This window comes from Tachysurus fulvidraco, chromosome 12 (genome assembly GCF_022655615.1).
Source record: "Tachysurus fulvidraco isolate hzauxx_2018 chromosome 12, HZAU_PFXX_2.0, whole genome shotgun sequence".
NCBI lineage: Eukaryota > Metazoa > Chordata > Actinopteri > Siluriformes > Bagridae > Tachysurus > Tachysurus fulvidraco.
The window spans coordinates 24,195,329-24,212,203 of record NC_062529.1 but is presented as its reverse complement, the minus strand read 5'-3'; the positions used below and the strand labels follow the sequence as shown (position 1 = coordinate 24,212,203).

At 43.6% G+C, this 16,875-nt stretch overlaps 1 protein-coding gene across 2 annotated transcripts in view; it reads right to left on the bottom strand.

Moving 5' to 3' along the window:
- Window positions 1–16,875, bottom strand: part of dlgap2a (discs, large (Drosophila) homolog-associated protein 2a) — a 322,064-nt gene that overhangs the window by 304,986 nt on the left and 203 nt on the right. For both annotated transcript variants that reach the window (XM_047821943.1, XM_047821941.1), the window contains exon 2: window positions 577–631. In XM_047821943.1, the coding sequence (XP_047677899.1) occupies window positions 577–631 (55 nt within the window). The remainder of the gene's footprint in view (window positions 1–576; window positions 632–16,875) is intronic.

Sequence of the window (16,875 nt, the reverse complement as noted above, 5' to 3'; positions counted from 1 at the left end):
CACCTTTAACAGGAATGTATACTATTTCCACTAGCAGAGACAAAATAAACACAGGTTTGAGAGTCGTTAGGGAAGAGGCAGGGCTTCTAATACACATGTTTACATTTTTATTCTACTCTTTCACTCAAATGTGGAAAAATAATCTGAGACGCAGAATAATTTGACGTAAAGACATCGAGGTTGGTGATGTGTTCTGAGGACATGGCACTGGACATCATGGCAGTGGAATAGTCTGTGAAGATGCTTAAATCTTTATGTTACACAAGACTACGTTAAGGGCCAGACTGCAGGGAGTTTACTGTGTGTGTGTGTGTGTGTGTGTGTGTGTGTGTGTGTGTGTGTGTGTGTGTGTGTGTGTGTGTGTGTGTGTGTGTTGTCATTTCTCTGTCCCTCAGAAAGCATCAACACTCGGGTGCTGTCCCCTGCACACCATCACAATGTCAGAGTGTGAGTGAGGTTTTGAGACTGCAGCTTGATCAGAAAATTGTGTGTGTGTGTGTGTGTGTGTGTGTGTGTGTGTGTGTGTGTGTGTGTGTGTGTGTGTGTGTGTGTGTGTGTGTGTAAGTCTGTGTTTACCTGACTTCCTGTCTGGCAAGATACAGCAATGCTTCTGCAGTATGCTTGGTAACACCTGTAGAGAAGGTAAAGAAGGATGTCAAAAATAGAAAGAGAGAGAAAGAGAGGGGGGGCGAGAGAGAGAGCGAGAGAGAGAGAGAGAGAGAGAGAGAGAGAGAGAGAGAGAGAGAGAGAGAGAGAGAGAGAGAGAGAGAGAGAGAATGTGAAGTGGAGAAGTACAAAAGTATGAATGCACTGAAAATGACCACCAATTAGAGAGCAGTAGTTTTTTCAGCTCAACAAATCTCTGCCAGGTATTTTTCCCAAACTCTGCCTGTGTGTGTGTGTGTGTGTGTGTGTGTGTGTGTGTGTGTGTGTGTGTGTGTGTGTGTGTGTGTGTGTGTGTGTGTGTGTGTGTTTGTGTGTGTGTGTGTTTCAGCCTCCATGTGTGAAACAGTGCGGATGCTGCGTGGGTGAAGAGCTTGATAGTGAAACTGCCTTTATGAGCAGAGAGACGAGACAGAGACAGAGACAGAGACAGTGACAGTGACAGAGACGAGACGAGACAGAGACAGGACAGAGACAGAGACAGTGACAGAGACGAGACAGAGACAGGACAGAGACAGAGACAGTGACAGAGACGAGACAGTGACAGAGACTAGACAGAGACAGAGACAGTGATGAGACAGAGAAAGAGACAGAGACAAAGACAGTGACAGAGACAGAGCACAAGCAGATCCGGATTCTGTAACTGAATATTATTGATACACATCTACACTACAGTCACCTATCAAACCTGTGTCACTCAGAGGCTCTGTACCTGTGTACCTGTCAGTCACAGTGAAGGAGGTGTGGCCTGTGTACCTGTCAGTCACAGTGAAGGAGGTGTGGCCTGTGTACCTGTCAGTCACAGTGAAGGAGGTGTGGCCTGTGTACCTGTCAGTCACAGTGAAGGAGGTGTGGCCTGTGTACCTGCGAGTCACAGTGAAGGAGGTGTGGCTTGTGTACCTGTCAGTCACAGCGAAGGAGGTGTGGCCTGTGAAGCCTATGTACATGAACCCAGACCTGTTAAGTATGACAATAACAATAATTACTTCACATTAAAGAACAGGAAAATGTCGCAGTCCTTCCTGTCCACCTGATAAGTACAAATTAAACACTAATGTCCCACTCGTCGCTGTTCTTAATGTATTTTTCCTACGTTGGATTGTTGACCTTTTGCAGATCTGTATTAAATTACCTCAAGATACTCGGCCATAAATCATGAAGCACAGAGGAACACAGTGACGTCCGTGCACGGCGCTGATCGAACTCAGCAATAATCCGATACGCAGTCATTAGAGTTTGCACAGAGTCGAGAGCTGAGAAAGGACAGAAGTGAGGATGATAAAAGAGAAGAACATCAACAAAAGAAAAGCTAAGAGTGTGTGTGTGTGTGTGTGTGTGTGTGTGTGTGTGTGTGTGTGTGTGTGTGTGTGTGTGTGTGTGTGTGTGTGTGTAAATTCCTTATTCACTCCAGCTTGTATAATTCCACATTAACACCCAGCAGTGAGGACTCTGGTGGACAGAAAGCCATTTATAACGCTCTGCTAAGCACAGATTTGCTTGTTCCCCTAAGAAAAAGAAAAATGTAATGCACAAAACATCTGCTACCCCTTTTAAATGAGCTACGGCTGAAAATCAGAGGCAGATGAGGAAACACGGCAGCGTTCTTCGCTTTATCACTCTACAGGGACGGACGGAGCTAGAGCGGATCGAAGGTTTGTACCTCAGAAGGTTCAGCTCCCATCACCTTCTCTCAGGGCTCTAATGGGGTCCCATTTCAGTTCATAAAGTTGCTAACGAGAGTGAAAATATAAAGCCTCAGGAATGTTTTAACTCTACTATTAACTCCTTGTTATAGTGTTCACTCATGTACACATCCATGCTCTTGTCTGGTGAGTTTATTCAACTGATTCAAATGGAAAAAGGAACAGATATGAAACTCTGATGAAACATTTCTCACAGTTTGAGCCGGCAATTAGCCAATAAATTCTGCCTACTGGGGTTCGGAGAAGCTCTATGAAATAAACCTGGCAAGTCACCTGCCATGACGTGGCATAAGCGTGTCGCACACGTCGACTCCTTTGTCTGAAACACAACGCTCGTCTCAGTGAGTTATTCAACACCGGGCTCGTTTATAAAAAACACAAAACGTTATCTTTTCATTTCATCTTTTCTCCAGTTAAAACTTTCTGCTTTCCGGAGGTTTACTGACAGCTGTTTTAACCCACGACTTTATCGTTTTTAAACGTGTGAGCGCCGGCATTAAAGACGTGAACTCGGCGTCTCCGCTCGGTCTCTCGGAGCGAGGGTCGTGAAAGCTCTGTGACACTTCAAAGCCGTGAATTCTGCTTTTGTCAGTCATGATGAAGGGATTACAAAAAAAACGGAGGAATTTAACATCATTGTGAATTCTGCTCTCTATCATTTCAACTCAACAAGAAATTAGATAATGAATAAACCTCATGCTAATTTATCCAAAAAAAAGAATTACATTAACTTTTCTCATAAATCCAAAATTTAATGAATGCACAAAATGGAAACACACACACAAACACACACACACACACACACACACACACACACACACACCATACACACACACACACACACACAAACACACACTGACAGGTACACAGGCCACGCCTCCCTCATCAGGTTCTGACAGGTACACAGGCCACACCTCCCTCATTACGTTCTGACAGATACACAGGCCACGCCTCCCTCATCAGGTTCTGACAGGTACACAGGCCACACCTCCCTCATTACGTTCTGACAGGTACACAGGCCACGCCTCCCTCATCAGGTTCTGACAGGTAAACAGGCCACACCTCCCTCGTCAGGTTCTGACAGATACACAGGCCACGCCTCCCTCATCAGGTTCTGACAGATACACAGGCCACGCCTCCCTCATCAGGTTCTGACAGATACACAGGCCACGCCTCCCTCATCAGGTTCTGACAGGTACACAAGCCACGCCTCCCTCATCAGGTTCTGACAGGTAAACAGGCCACGCCTCCCTCATCAGGTTCTGACAGATGCACAGGCCACGCCTCCCTCATCGGGAAGAAAAACAGCTAAATCGTAACAAGAGACTTACTCAATGTTGTAAACACAAAGTCATTCAAAAATCTCATCGCTCTAACTTTAGTCATTTTTAACAATTTCTTTCAAATGTGCTATTGTTTACATTCTCCATTAAAACACTCTTCATTCTTAAACACAGGTAACACGACGTTGAGCTAAACGAATTCCACATTAGCAAAATCCATGTCCGAGCTGTACTTCAGCAGCCGGGGCCTCTTAAGCACAACTCTCAGTGTCTCCTTCACCATAACTTCAGCAACGGCCTTAGAATGCTAATACGACTGCGGAAGCCTGAAACACCGCAATCTGAGCCCCAGTGGACAGAGAAGGAGAAAAAAAGAACGAGTTAGCGAGGAATAGAGACAGACCATAGAGTAATTTCACGCGAGAGCGCTTTCAAACTCCACCTGTCCGGACGGCACCGAGGAAAAACACAAACAATTTGTGCAACGGCAAAAGAAGCATCTAGGACCCAAAGCTTCCATCTCCGTGGGTCACGGCGGATCAGTCACCCGGTCCAAAGAACCGACACACTTACACCAGGGAGCAGTATACACGTCTGACCTCCAGGAGCAGCGCACACACTGCGCTGATAGATAAATAAATAAATAAATAAATATACCTTTCACATGTTAGCTTCTTAATCACATAGCAAGAGAATGTTTACTAAGCTGATACGATTAAAGCATTATATCCTTTCTTTTGGAGCTTGTGTCTATCTCAGGCGTCATCGGGCATCGAGGCAGGATACACCCTGGACGGAGTGCCAACCCATCACAGGGCACACACACACACTCTCATTCACTCACACACTCACACACTATGGACAATTTTCCAGAGATGCCAATCAACCTACCATGCATGTCTTTGGACCTGGGGAGGAAACTGGAGTACCCGGAGGAAACCCCCGAGGCACGGGGAGAACATGCAAACTCCACACACACAAGGCGGAGGCGGGAATCGAACCCCGACCCTGGAGGTGTGAGGCAAACGTGCTAACCACTAAGGCACCGTGACTCCAGGAGTGAAACAATAAAACAAAAATTTTGTTTTATTCAATTCAATTCAATTCAATTCAATTCAACAATTCAATTTAAAAACAATAAAAAAAAAACGTGACCCCCCCTAAATTTTCTTTCTTTCTTTTCTTTCAGAATCTTTCTGATTTGCGGATCGCTGTGATGTAAATGACTCGTATGAATCGTAGATTAATAAAACAGACTCGTGTCATCGAGTCACGAAGATTTAAGCGCGGCCGCCACGAAACGTTACGAGTCTTAATACCGGAGCGTCAGAGCGTGAGGCGCGTTAATATTTACACCGCATCCAGATGACACATTATCCACATAAAACGTGTCGACACACAAATGAGGTTAGCACGTTTTCCTAAACGACTCGTGAACGTTTGCCGATACGTTTAGCGCTGCTGAAGAAAACACGTATCTGAGAATCTGGACATTATATTTACTGTTTCTGCAATAAATAAATAAATAGCAATAAAATATTCTTTTCTGATACAGAATAAGAAATGTTCTGCTGGTACACGCCATCTGTTGCGATTTGTTTAGATATTTGGCGTAATCAGAGGCGGGTAGTAACGAGTTACATTTACTCCGTTACATTTACTTAAGTAAGTTTTAAATCACTAGACTTTTTACTTTTACTTGAGTAGATTTGTGAAGAAGAAACAGTACTCTTACTCCGCTACATCAGGCTACGATGAGCTCGTTACTTTTCTTTCTACCTCTTTGGTATTCTACGCATCAATTTTAATGTTGTTTTTTTTTTGACATAGAGAGAAACTTCCGCTAAGGCTCTACCACGTGACTGTGTTTCACCGATCAAACGTAGTTGTGCGGTCTCGTCACGTTACAATACTCGATCTCAGCGGTGGGACGTGTTAGTTAGCGACACAAACCGTCGTCAATGCAGACGGTGAAGTTTAATAGTGACATCACTGAGTGATTTTTTTTGGTGAAATAATTTGTTTCTGGGGTCACGGTGGCTTAGTGGTTAGCATGTTTGCCTCACACCTCCAGGGTCGGGGTTCGATTCCCACCTCCGCCTTGTGTGTGTGGAGTTTGCATGCTCTCCCCGTGCCTCGGGGGTTTCCTCCGGGTACTCCGTTTTCCTCCCCCGGTCCAAAGACATGCATGGTAGGTTGATTGGCATCTCTGGGAAATGTTTTCCTCTTCATTACAGAACTGAATCATTCATTCGTTCATTTCAGGTACGTTAAGTTTTATGTAGAAAAAGAACGTTTACGCTTTGTTTCAGCTTCGGTCAAAAAAATCAAACGGTCACCGAGATTCGAACGGAAACAAGGGTTAATGAAGCTGAAGAGCTCCTCGTCTCTCATGCCACACGCTCTCGCTGCGAGAGGCCACTAAATTAAAGCGCTGCTGCTGGTGAGAGACCGCCGGACAGATTAAATGAGCCGGAACGACGGAGGAGTACAAAATGGTCCACGGAGTCAGAGAGTGTGAATCCCATCCCTCCTGATACTGCCATAAAGGAACGGCTCACCCAAAATAACAACGAGAAAATGTACCCCTCGATAATATTTATGTACCTTTATACCGCCGTCACGCTACTGAATTCTCGGTTCTGATTGGTCAGAAAGTGTTGAGTAGTTTTGAGTAGCCAGTAGCACAGCTGAACATCACAGGTTTATTTATCATTCTTTACAGCAGAGTATATCTACGTTAATAACTGAATAATGGATGGAGGGAATGATGGACAAATAAACAGATGAACTGATGTGTAGATGGATGGATTAATTGATATATAGATAAATGGATTAAATGATGGATGGATAGATGGATGGATGGTTAGATGGATGGAAGTACTGATGGATGTTAAGGCTCATGGACAGATCAGTAGATGATTTGATGTGTAGATGGATGGATGGATGGATGGATGGAAGGACTGATGGATGTTAAGGCTGATGGACAGATAAATAGATGAATTGATGTGTTGGATGGATGGATAGATGGATGGATGGATTAATGGTTAGATGGATGGAAGGACTGATGGATGTTAAGGCCCATGGACAGATCAGTAGATGATTTGATGATGGATGGATGGATAGATGGATGGATGGATGGATGGATGGATGGATGGATGGATGGATGGATGGATGGATGGATGGATGGAAGGACTGATGGATGTTAAGGCTCATGGACAGATCAGTAGATGATTTGATGTGTAGATGGATGGGTGGATGCATGGATGGATGGATGGAAGGACTGATGGATGTTAAGGCCCATGGACAGATCAGTAGATGATTTGATGATGGATGGATGGATGGATGGATGGATGGATGGATGGATGGATGGATGGATGGATGGATGGATAGATGGAAGGACTGATGGATGTTAAGGCTGATGGACAGATGAATAGATGAATTGATGTGTTGGATGGATGGATAGATGGATGGATGGACTGATGGATGTTAAGGCTCATGGACAGATCAGTAGATGATTTGATGATGGATGGATGGATGGATGGATGGATGTAAAGATGGATGATGAATGTTTGAATGGATAGATAAACGTACAGTATGGCTTGTTGGATGGATGAATGTATGTATAGACAGACAGATGGACAGACTGATAGGTGGACATATAGACAGATGACTATGTAGACACATACACATATAGGCAAATAAGATGGATGGATGGATGGATGGCTGTTGGAAAAAGCCTTTAACCTTCACATGCTGAGCTCATGTGTGAGAACACAGAGCAAAAATAAACAACACCAGAGAACAGATTAAATGCAGTCTGGAGGAAAAAACAGCACAATAAACTGCAGAGAAAATTAAATTAACCAATGTTCTGTACAAGTTGTTTGGGTCTCGAGTGTCTGTGTGCTCGTGTCATCGCGCTCCTCAACTTGCCCCGCATCACACTCATCTCGCTCGCAGTCGCGCGCAGCGCGCGCGCAGCGCGCGCCGAAAGCGCGCCGCAACGCGCCCCGCAGCGCGCGCAGCGCACGCGCAGCGGACGCGCGCAGCGCAGCGAGCCGCGCGAGCGAGCGAGCGCGCAGCGCGCGCGCAGCGCGCGCCGCAACGGGCCCCGCAGCGCACGCGCAGCGCGCGCCGCAGCGCGCGAGCGCAGCGCGCAGGGCGCGGCAACGCGCGCAACGGCCCCGCAGCGCGCGCGCAGCGCACGCGCAGCGCGCGCGCAGCGCGCGCGCGCAGCGCGCGCCGCAACGGGCCCCGCAGCGCACGCGCAGCGCGCGCCGCAGCGCGCGCGCAGCGCGCGCGCAGCGCGGCAACGCGCCCCGCAGGCGCGCGGCGCAGCGCGCGCGCAGCGCGCGGCGCAGCGCTCGCCGGCAGCGCACGCGCAGCGGGCTGCGCAGCCGCGCCGGCAGCGGCGTCAACGCGCCCCGCAGGGCGGCGCGCGCAGCGCGCGCGAAGGCGCGCGCAAACGCGCCCCGCAGCGCACGCGCAGAGCGGCGCGCAGCGCGCGCCGCAACGGGCCCCGCAGCGCACGGCAGCTCGCCCCGCAGCGCGCGCGCACGCGCCAGCAGCGCTCGCGCAGCGCGCGCGTCATGCGATCGCCGCAGCGCGCTGCGCAGCGACGCGCAGCAACGCTAGCGAGCGCGCGCCGCAAGCCGCTCTAATCTCGCCCCGCAGCGCTCGTCAGATAGCCCGCATCGTCGCGCCTCAACTGGCCCCGCATCGGTCCTCAACCTCGCTTATCTCGCCTCTCATCTTCTATCCTGATCGCGCTGCTCATCTCCTCTGCATATCTCCCGCAACCTCTCTCTCATCTCTCTCCTCATTTCTCTCCTCATCTTTATTTCTTCCCATCTCTCTTCCTTTCTAATTAACAAACATTTTTCCTTTACTCACTGTTTCTTCTCTTATTTCTCTTCTGCTCATTAACACACACACACACACACACACACACACACACACACACACACACACACACACACACACCAGCATCTTGCTTTGTCCTCCTAAAACAGAGCAATTATTTAAACATACTGTGTTTACTTTTTGTGTGTGTGTGTGTGTGTGTGTGTGTGTGTGTGTGTGTGTGTGTGTGTGTGTGTGTGTGTGGTGTTACGACAAATTTGTATGAGATGCAGGTAGTTTGTTAAAGTGAGAAACTTCCTAAGTGCTCTTCTCTAAGTGCATCCCAGTTTAACGTACAGTTATTAGCGTCCGCGTCCCAAATCATTATCCCATTTAGCCATTTAGAGGAGTGATGAGACTTCCTGTGGAGAAAAAGTAAGACATTTTCTAAACATTTGACTTGTTGTGAAAGCGGTACAGTGCGGTCTGGGTGTGTGGTAGCGAACGGGAACTTTAGTCGATTTTACAATTGACTCATTTTGCCGAAAAGAACAAACACGAGACGTTCAGTGATGCGCACTCGCTATAATGTATCGCGACTTAATTATAACCACGTCCTATTTTCCTTTTATTTATTTTGTTCTATCAGGTTTTTTTTTTTCAGTCCGGAATTCAATTTCCCTTCGAGTTCATTCAAAAATGACTGCTGCTTTATACATAAAGAGCTTAATGTTCGTTTTAATAATAGGGCTTTAGAATTACTGGCGCTGTGAAGCCTCCAGGAGGTTCTGAAAGATGGGCATGTGCTTAGATTTGCATTAAACATATTAAATTTGTACATATTAAATGGTACAAATTGAAAACAAGCTACAAGTCGACAGACGATTTAAACTTAACTTTCTGTGAGTTTGTGTCTAATAATAAACGGAATACGGAAAGACGTGAGTTTTAATATAGTTCTATTTTCTGCTAGACGGTTTTTCTTTGTAAAAAGACCATGGTCATGGGGAAAAAAAACATTCTTAAGCTGTGTCCACAGTAACCCACCCCCCCAAAAAAAACCCAACAACAACAACAACAACAACAACAACAACAAAAAAACTGTGTTTTACCAGGATCACTGACCACATTTTAACCAAAGTATTTGTTCAATTTCCATTTATTAATGTGTGTGTGTGTGTGTGTGTGTGTGTGTGTGTGTGTGTGTGTGTGTGTGTGAGAGAGAGAGAGAGAGAGAAGCTAGAGAGAGGAGAGGAGAAGAGAGAGAGAGACGAGAGAGACAGATACGACAGAGAGAAAGACACGAGAGAGAGAGACAGAGAGAGAAGAGAGAGAGACAGAGAGATAACAGAGAGAGAGAGAGGAGACAGACAGAGATAGCAGAGATCGAAAGAGAGGAGAGAGAGAGAGAGATAGAGCGAGAACAGAGAGAGACAGACAGACAGAGAGAGAGAGAGAGAGAGGAGAGAGAGAGAAGCGACAGAGAGACAGAGAGAGAGAGATGAGAGAGAGGAGAGAGAGAGAGAACAGAGAGAGACAACAGAGAGAGAGCCAGAGAGAGAGACAGAGAGACAGAGAAGAGAGAGAGAGAGAGAGAGAGGGGAGAGAGAGAGAGAAAGAGACGAGAGAGAGAGACAGACAGAGAGAGAGAGAGTCAGACAGAGAGAGAGAGAGAGAGAGAGTTACCGAGAAGCGACAATGAGAGCAGAGAGAGAGAGAGAGACAGGAGAGAGAAATATAGAGAGACGTAATGAAGATATATGACAAGAGGAGAGATATATACAGAGAGATACAGGAGAGAAGAGAGAGAGAGAGAGAGAGAGAGAGAGAGAGAGAGAGAGAGAGAGAGAGATTATGACTGGTGGTGTTTATTGTAAGTGTTTGTCACCTTTTTGGACCCCTTTATCATGTGTAATGTTGCTCCCATATTAAACAGTTCAGCACAAGCCCAGACATTTTTAGGGACATGATTGAGGACAATGTCCCGTCCAGAGACAAACTGTTTCCTGTTGAGGTTCTGTTCAAACCGACCATCGAAAATACCCTCTCTAATGAATGTTGTTTTTTTTCATTGGTTGTTGTGTTACCATATACAATAGTGCTATTTTCTGATTGGCTGTTGTGTAGCCTCTTTATTTTGATTGGCTGATAAGTGTCAGGCTCGACTAAGAACTCCAGGGAAGACGCGCTTGATTCCTGCCCGGTTCCATAGAGACAGCGGTGCTGTTTCAGGTGTTTAGTACTCCAGCAAACTCTCACTCTGTTCTAATATTTACTTTTGTGGCTAGACTGCTGGAATGATCACTTGCTTAGAGTCTCCTCTTGTCTGTTCATCATAATCCACAGCTATAGGTCCATATTCTGGACGTTTTTATCAGCATCACTACGTATTGTTAACATTCTGTTGGTTTGTAAAGCACTTTGTGAGTGAATCTAGAAGTGTAATATAGCGTTATAAATAAGTGTAATATAGCGTTATAAATAAGTGTGATATAGCGTTATAAATAAGTGTGATATAGCGTTATAAATAAGTGTAATATAGCGCTATAAATAAGTGTAATATAGCGTTATAAATAAGTGTAATATAGCGTTATAAATAAGTGTAATATAGCGTTATAAATAAGTGTAATATAGCGCTATAAATAAGTGTAATATAGCGTTATAAATAAGTGTAATATAGCGTTATAAATAAGTGTAATATAGCATCATAAATAAGTGTAATATAGCATTATAAATAAGTGTAATATAGCGTTATAAATAAGTGTAATATAGCGTTATAAATAAGTGTAATATAGAGTTATAAATAAGTGTAATATAGCGCTATAAATAAGTGTAATATAGCGTTATAAATAAGTGTAATATAGCGTTATAAATAAGTGTAATATAGCATCATAAATAAGTGTAATATAGCGTTATAAATAAGTGTAATATAGCGTCATAAATAAGTGTAATATAGCGTTATAAATAAGTGTAATATAGCGTCATAAATAAGTGTAATATAGCGTTATAAATAAGTGTAATATAGCGTTATAAATAAGTGTAATATAGCGTTATAAATAAGTGTAATATAGCATCATAAATAAGTGTAATATAGCGTTATAAATAAGTGTAATATAGCGTTATAAATAAGTGTAATATAGCGTTATAAATAAGTGTGATATAGCGTTATAAATAAGTGTAATATAGCGTTATAAATAAGTGTAATATAGCGTTATAAATAAGTGTAATATAGCGTTATAAATAAGTGTAATATAGCATCATAAATAAGTGTAATATAGCGTTATAAATAAGTGTAATATCGCGTTATAAATAAGTGTAATATAGCGTTATAAATAAGTGTAATATAGCGTTATAAATAAGTGTAATATAGAGTTATAAATAAGTGTAATATAGCGTTATAAATAAGTGTAATATAGCGTTATAAATAAGTGTAATATAGCGTTATAAATAAGTGTAATATAGCGTTATAAATAATTGTAATATAGCGTTATAAATAAGTGTAATATACTGTGATTTATAAAGAGCCATTTGTTTGCGATGAATATCAGTCTGGACTCGTAATGAGTTATCACATTTTAGCAAATGGGAACAAAATTGTTCTTGTACTTCGTCTTTTCATTACATTCGCTCGTATTCAGAAGCTGTTCTTACTGAATTCTTCTTCAGATGTATTACTGACTTACAACATAGTCACGAGTCATTAAGCGGATAATGAAAGTGCTGAACAATAACTCGTTTAGAATTATAGCCATTTAATATGTATTAATTAGTTCATATAATAAATGATGATTAGTTGTGATCTAAGTTCAGCAGATCTCAGATCAGAGGTGTTGGAGTCGTTTCAGGTAACATTACATCATTACATTCAGCCCAACCAGTCAGCCAGAAATCAATTTAGTGACCAATAACACCAACATGTCGAGGTCTGAATTCATCACCTTGTCTTAGTCGCTCATGTATCTCATACAGGACATTATAAAGCACTTCAGGTTCGGTCTGTCCGCTTAATTTATTAGAGGAGAAAGTAGAGCAAATGATCCCTGCTAAAGCCGTGATAATGATTTCACTTTATTGCTTTACCTAAACCCTATTATTATGTAGATGGCACAGACACACACATACACACAATCACACATAATCACACACCTTGGTTTTGTTCATTCATCCATTCTGCAGCCCTCAGAGCCTGAATTATAAATAAGAGCCTCTATCTCTCTCTTTCTCTTTCACTCACACACACACACACAAACACACACACACACACACACACACACTAGGTCTGCATAGTCTGGTGTAGGTCTGTGTAGTCTCACATAAGTGTGTGTAGTCTCACATAGGTCTGTGTAGTCTCACATAGGTCTGTGTAGTCTCACATAGGTCTGTGTAGTCTCACATAGGTCTGTGTTGTCTCTAGTAGGTCTGTGTAGTCTCACATAGGTCTGTGTAGTGTCTTGTAGGTCTGTGTAGACTCTTGTAGGTCTGTGTAGTCTCTAGTAGGTCTGTGTAGTCTCACATAGGTCTGTGTAGTCTCACATAGGTCTGTGTTGTCTCTAGTAGGTCTGTGTAGTCTCACATAGGTCTGTGTAGTGTCTTGTAGGTCTGTGTAGACTCTTGTAGGTCTGTGTAGTCTCTAGTAGGTCTGTGTAGACTCACATAGGTCTGTGTAGTCTCACATAGGTCTGTGTAGTCTCACATAGGTCTGTGTTGTCTCTAGTAGGTCTGTGTAGTCTCACATAGGTCTGTGTAGTGTCTTGTAGGTCTGTGTTGTCTCTTGTAGGTCTCTGTAGTCTCTTGTAGGTCTGTGTAGTCTCACATAGGTCTGTGTAGTCTCTTGTAAGTCTGTGTTGTCTCTTGTAGGTCTGTGTAGTCTCTTGTAGCTCTCTGTAGTCTCTTGTAGGTCTGTGTAGTCTCACATAGGTCTGTGTAGTCTCTTGTAGGTCTGTGTATTCTCACATAGCTCTGTGTAGTCTCTTGTAAGTCTGTGTTGTCTCTTGTAGGTCTGTGTAGTCTCACATGTGTCTGTGTAGTCTTATGTATGTCTGTGAAGACCCACATAGGTCTGTGTAGTCTCTTGTAGGTCTGTGTTGTCTCTTGTAGGTCTGTGTAGTCTCTTGTAGGTCTGTGTAGTCTCTTGTAGGTCTGTGTAGTCTCACATAGGTCTGTGTAGTCTCACATAGGTCTGTGTTGTCTCACATAGGTCTGTGTAGTCTCACATAGGTCTGTGTAGTCTCTTGTAGGTCTGTGTAGTCTCACATAGGTCTGTGTAGTCTCACATAGGTCTGTGTTGTCTCTTGTAGGTCTGTGTAGTCTCACATAGCTCTGTGTAGTCTCTTGTAAGTCTGTGTTGTCTATTGTAGGTCTGTGTAGTCTCACATGTGTCTGTGTAGTCTTGTGTATGTCTGTGAAGACCCACATAGGTCTGTGTAGTCTCTTGTAGGTCTGTGTTGTCTCTTGTAGGTCTGTGTAGTCTCTTGTAGGTCTGTGTGGTCTCACATAGGTCTGTGTAGTCTCTTGTAGGTCTGTGTAGTCTCTTGTAGGTCTGTGTAGTCTCACATAGGTCTGTGTTGTCTCTTGTAGGTCTGTGTAGTCTCACATAGGTCTTTGTAGTCTCGCATAGGTCTGTGTTGTCAGTTATAGGTCTATGTAGTGTCTCGTAGGTCTGTATAATCTTGTGTAGTTCAGTACAATCTTGTGTATATCTGTGTAGTCTCACATAGGTCTTTGTAGTCTCACATAGGTCTGTGTAGTCTCACATAGGTCTGTGTAGTCTCACATAGGTCTGTGTAGACTCACATAGGTCTGTGTAGTCTCACATAGGTCTGTGTAGTCTCACATAGGTCTGTGTAGTCTCACATAGGTCTGTGTAGTCTCACATAGGTCTGTGTAGTCTCTTGTAGGTCTGTGTATTCTCACATAGCTCTGTGTAGTCTCTTGTAAGTCTGTGTTGTCTCTTGTAGGTCTGTGTAGTCTCACATGTGTCTGTGTAGTCTTATGTATGTCTGTGAAGACCCACATAGGTCTGTGTAGTCTCTTGTAGGTCTGTGTTGTCTCTTGTAGGTCTGTGTAGTCTCTTGTAGGTCTGTGTAGTCTCTTGTAGGTCTGTGTAGTCTCACATAGGTCTGTGTAGTCTCACATAGGTCTGTGTTGTCTCACATAGGTCTGTGTAGTCTCACATAGGTCTGTGTAGTCTCTTGTAGGTCTGTGTAGTCTCACATAGGTCTGTGTAGTCTCACATAGGTCTGTGTTGTCTCTTGTAGGTCTGTGTAGTCTCACATAGCTCTGTGTAGTCTCTTGTAAGTCTGTGTTGTCTATTGTAGGTCTGTGTAGTCTCACATGTGTCTGTGTAGTCTTGTGTATGTCTGTGAAGACCCACATAGGTCTGTGTAGTCTCTTGTAGGTCTGTGTTGTCTCTTGTAGGTCTGTGTAGTCTCTTGTAGGTCTGTGTGGTCTCACATAGGTCTGTGTAGTCTCTTGTAGGTCTGTGTAGTCTCTTGTAGGTCTGTGTAGTCTCACATAGGTCTGTGTTGTCTCTTGTAGGTCTGTGTAGTCTCACATAGGTCTTTGTAGTCTCGCATAGGTCTGTGTTGTCAGTTATAGGTCTATGTAGTGTCTCGTAGGTCTGTATAATCTTGTGTAGTTCAGTACAATCTTGTGTATATCTGTGTAGTCTCACATAGGTCTTTGTAGTCTCACATAGGTCTGTGTAGTCTCACATAGGTCTGTGTAGTCTCACATAGGTCTGTGTAGACTCACATAGGTCTGTGTAGTCTCACATAGGTCTGTGTAGTCTCACATAGGTCTGTGTAGTCTCACATAGGTCTGTGTAGTCTCACATAGGTCTGTGTAGTCTTGTGTACGTCTGTGTACTATTATGTAGCAAATATCCTGAAGGAACATTGTTCACTGTATACTTTACCAGATGTATATGGTTGAAATGTGAATAAAGACACTTGACTTAACACACTATCATTCACCTTGCCTTTGTTCATTCGTCCATTCAGTGGACTTGAACCTGCATTGTAAATGAGACAGACCCCCCCCCCCCCCACACACACACACACACACCCCACACACCCCCGGCCCACCCCTTTCTCTCTCTCTGGCACACAGTTTTCCACAGAGCATCAGTCCAGATCAGGACCAGCACACTTCTTTCATGCAGCACCATAACCAGGATAACGCCTGAGATGATGTCTTTCTGCCCTGATGTGTGAATGTGTAGAGGTTAAAGAGCAGTCAGAAAGACATAAAACAAGTTTTTACTTATTATTTATTTAATGTAAAATGTTTAGTTATTTACTAGTGAAGGAATGGATAAATAAATGATTGAACGATTGATTAGCGAGTGCTTTATATATGATTTATTTATATATAAATAAAGCACTTCATGATGCTTCCTCAACACACACTAACTGTACACAAAGTACATAAACTACATTGAGCAGCTGCATAATAGCCGACGTTGCATTTTAGCTCGCAGATGCTGCAAGTCCACTATTTCTAACTGCTATTCCTTCTTATACCCTGAGAACATTGTGGCTCACACTGCTAGTGCGATTTGTGTATTGGATTAATGTTATGTGTTTCCAGAAAACCGTTCATGCTCGGTCATGCTGTGCTCTCTCTCTCTCTCTCTCTCTCTCTCTCTCTCTCTCTCTCTCTCTCTCTCTCGCTCTTTCTCTCTGGCTCAATACAAATCTGTCCATCATCGTCCAGGCACCAAAGCCTTTCAGTGGGACCGAGTCCAGCGAGCGCAGCTCTGAACCCCTGCAGAGGAAACGTCCTTTTCCTTCTTCCTTTAATATGAGATGCCATGCTGGACCCACATTGGACTGGATTTTATATTACTGATGTATTTTTTAACCACAAATGCATGAAAATCTTTACACAATCTGCCTTAAAGCATCATTGAAAGATTCATATTTTACATAACTTGGCAACAGAGTCTTGCAAATGTCTTGTGCCTTCGGGTACGTGTCATGCGAAGGGTTTTGCGTCTGTGAAGCCGAACGAGTCTGAAATGAAAGTTAGTTGAACTTTGATGAAAACTTCTGCACAATTCCAAATCCAATTCTCTAGGTGTAATAATAATATTAATTGTTATCATTATCCAAAAAGTCTTATTTATATCAAGCTTAGTGAGGTGTAATAAACTGTACACTATATGCTTGCTCCTGCTTGTTTTTACACAGTTTAAATATCAGCTGTTTTTTTCCCTAAATTTAATCCTCATGCATCTAAACTCTGTGTGCACATAAACTACTGCAGCGTGTGTGTGTGTGTGTGTGTGTGTGTGTGTGTGTGTGTGTGTGTGTGTGTGTGTGTGTGTGTGTGAGAGAGAGAGAGAGAGAGAGAGAGAGAGAGAGAGAGAGAGAGAGAGA